The sequence below is a fragment of the Drosophila teissieri genome, chromosome X (genome assembly GCF_016746235.2).
Source record: "Drosophila teissieri strain GT53w chromosome X, Prin_Dtei_1.1, whole genome shotgun sequence".
NCBI lineage: Eukaryota > Metazoa > Arthropoda > Insecta > Diptera > Drosophilidae > Drosophila > Drosophila teissieri.
The window spans coordinates 10,155,959-10,158,891 of record NC_053034.1 but is presented as its reverse complement, the minus strand read 5'-3'; the positions used below and the strand labels follow the sequence as shown (position 1 = coordinate 10,158,891).

Genomic DNA, 2,933 nt, shown 5'->3' with positions numbered 1-2,933 from the left:
GGTGGGGCGGGGCGGCGGATTGTTTTTTATTGTTTATTTAACATTTCTGCGCTTTTATTTCGCGCTGTCCGCGCTCCAAACACCCCTCCCCCCCGCGACCCCTCCCCGCTGGTGTTTGTCCATCGAACGGATCGCCGGTCTCGCTTTGTTGTTGCTGTTCCTTGCATTTTCATTGTTCTTTATGATGCTCATTTAAAATTCAAGCTTTGTTTCATTAAGAAACACGTTCGTCCCAGTCCAAGTCGCAGTCGCAGGCCCCAGTTCCCAGTTCCCAGTTGCCCCGATCTGCTGCTCCCCTCCTGGAATCACTGCTCCTCCCCATCCCCATCCTCCAACCTCCAACTCCACCTCCACCTCCACCTCCATCTCCTGCTTCTGCGGTTCAGCGATCTTGGCCATTCCTGGGCCAGCGCCAATTTCGACATTAACGCCGCCGACGGCGCTACGCAGCTTGTTAACGTTTTTTAATGCCCCGATTCAAAGGTTAACAATCAGACTGCGACTGCGACTGCGAATGGGAATGGTACTGCGAATGGATATGGGTATGGGCTTGGACATGAGTATGGGCATGGGTATGGGTATGGGTACAGGGGCATGGGATGTGGAGCGGATGACGGCGGAGGCCATTGATAAGCCGGCGCTCATTAAAGATGCCAGGAATTTTCACAGCTCTCCGGCGTTGCAAGCCCCCTCCTTTCCCCTTCCCGCCTCTCATTCCTTGCTAATCCCGCGAGCGTGTCAAAGAGCCCTTGACTCCTTGCCCCCTCCCTCGTCCTCAACCTCAATCTTATCCTCATGCCTGAAAATGTGCGATCCTTGCAGCTGTCCTTAGCGTTCCTTCATTGCTTCGCTGCCCCGGCAGCTGAAACACTTTGGAGGTCGAACGCAAAATGATTTGTACAATTTTGTAGTACATAATTGATTTCGTTGAGTGGACGAGATTGGAATCAACAACTAGGGATTGGGTTCGGGATCGAGGGCGTTTACCATCAGCGGACCAACGCCGGTGGTCAAAGTTCGAGTGGATCAGTGGAACAGGGCACCTGTTATAACTGGCCATAACTACGATCACCCAATCTTCGCCCGTCTAATAGCTCAATTCGCAGTGCCATAAAAGCCAAAAGGCCAGACCTGACCAAACCCGACCATACCAGCTTCGGATGTCCATCCATCCAGCCAGCCAGCCAACCAGCCATCCATCCATCTTGGACACTTGGACTCTCAGGGCGAGTCGTAAAAATAAAAGTCATTGACTCAATTTTGGAAATGCCTCACACACGACGAAAGCGAACATCTCCCCCTTCACGATATATAAAAAAAAAAGAAAGAAAAAAAAAGGGGTAGAAGGCAAAAGGCAGAAGGGGGGCGTGCCAGCAGGCGCTTGTGATTATCCTTTCGCACGTTCGGCGTTGCTTAACAAATCATAAATATGGCCCGGGCTCTGTTATTGATGGTGGTCGCTGGTCGCTGGACGCTGGACGCAAAGGGAAAAAACCACAAAGCAGCAGCGCTCAAAAGAGCTGGCAACAACAGCAAAAAAAAAAAACAAAAACAAAAAAGATCAAGAAACGAGAACCAGGTTTCCACCTTTTTTATGGGGGCCCCCAGCTTGAGTCCAACTGGAAGACCAAGACCGAGTCCAAGTCGAAGGCGAAGTCGAAGTGGAAGTTCCTGCAGCACCAGCACCAGCACCTCGCCCCAGCAAAGGCTTCAATCATTTAATAAGCGCTGCCTGCCAGGTTGTTGCTTGTTTGGGCCACGACAAAAGAAGCCTTCCGCCATGTTATTAACTTATTCATAACAATAACGAGAGCAGCACGGATACTGAACGACGGACGGGGCAACACCTCCTCCTCCTCCTGCTCCTCATGCTCCTCCTCCTCCTCCTCCTCCTGCTCCTCCTTCTGGTACTGCACATCCTCCTGCTGCTCCTGCTGCTCCTGCTGCTCCTGCTGCTCCAGTTGTGTGGGATATAAAGTCAGTCGTTCCACAGAGACATCCTACAGATAACTCTCTCAAGCCTGCCACAGATCTATACCTATATCATAGATCTCTGCCAGACTTGGTAGCGCATCTCTTCAGTCTCTCATTCCTTTGCAGCAGGATCCTTTCGCCACAGGACGAAACATGAAACTGTGTCTTCTCTCCGGCGATGGCAGTGGCGTTGGCGCCGGCATTGGTCCTGTCCGCTTGCTGGCTGTGGTGTTTTCAACTTCAAGGATTTGGCAGAAGGTTCGGGTCACGACGAGATTATTCTGTTGGCATGGCATATGCCCATCAATAGGTGGTCAAGTCAGCCGGATGGATGGCAGTACTCACCTTACCGGATTGCGGAGACAGTTTGATCTTGGACCTGCCCAGCAAGCGATCCATTTCACAGCCCATTCGGCCCAAAGGACTGGCCTGGTCCTCCTCCGTTTGGCGCCGCTGGTGGAGCAGCCACTGCGTCCGCGGGTCCTGCAGGAACTCATCGTTGTGGATGAGGCGCTCCAGCTCGGCAATGCCGCGACACAAGCGCCGGTGGTGGCTCAAACAGCGGGCCAATCCCGCGTTCACCCTGCTGATCACTGACGAATTTGGCATCCTATGGCAACGAGATGGGGGAATATGTTCGACTCCAAAGAAAAATTCCAAAAAAAATCACAATAGTTGTGGGGGGGATCCTGTCGAGCGTTCCCAGCACGGCCTCCCTGATGTTGGAGGCTCATATTATATTTGAGCAGCATATTTGAGCTGTGAGTGTGCCGAGCATTTGGGCAGTTCATCAATCAATCGCAGCGTCGCCACAATGTCCATGATGAGTTATGATCGCGATTTATGTGCATGATATGGGGTTGAGTTGCTGGGAAAAAAGGGCTCCATTACGGTGATTTGCTGTGGCAGTAATAAAATCTCATTGTCTTAATAATTCGAGGGCTTAAGCTGCGAGCACA

General features: G+C 51.8%; 1 protein-coding gene across 2 annotated transcripts; it reads right to left on the bottom strand.

Annotated features, from left to right (window-relative positions):
* Positions 1–1,747: 1,747 nt before the first annotated feature.
* Positions 1,748–2,694, bottom strand: LOC122624577. 2 transcript variants are annotated; one of them, XM_043804214.1, is made up of 2 exons: positions 2,320–2,694; positions 1,748–2,255 (listed from the first exon to the last, which is right to left on the bottom strand). In XM_043804214.1, exons 1-2 carry the CDS (start codon positions 2,581–2,583, stop codon positions 2,079–2,081), a joined length of 441 nt encoding a protein of 146 aa, XP_043660149.1. In that variant the 5' UTR covers positions 2,584–2,694; the 3' UTR covers positions 1,748–2,078. The 2 variants fall into 2 exon arrangements, with proteins under 2 accessions (XP_043660149.1, XP_043660150.1); XM_043804215.1 differs by having other exon boundaries at positions 2,129–2,255; positions 2,325–2,694.
* Between the last annotated feature and the right edge of the window lie 239 nt (positions 2,695–2,933).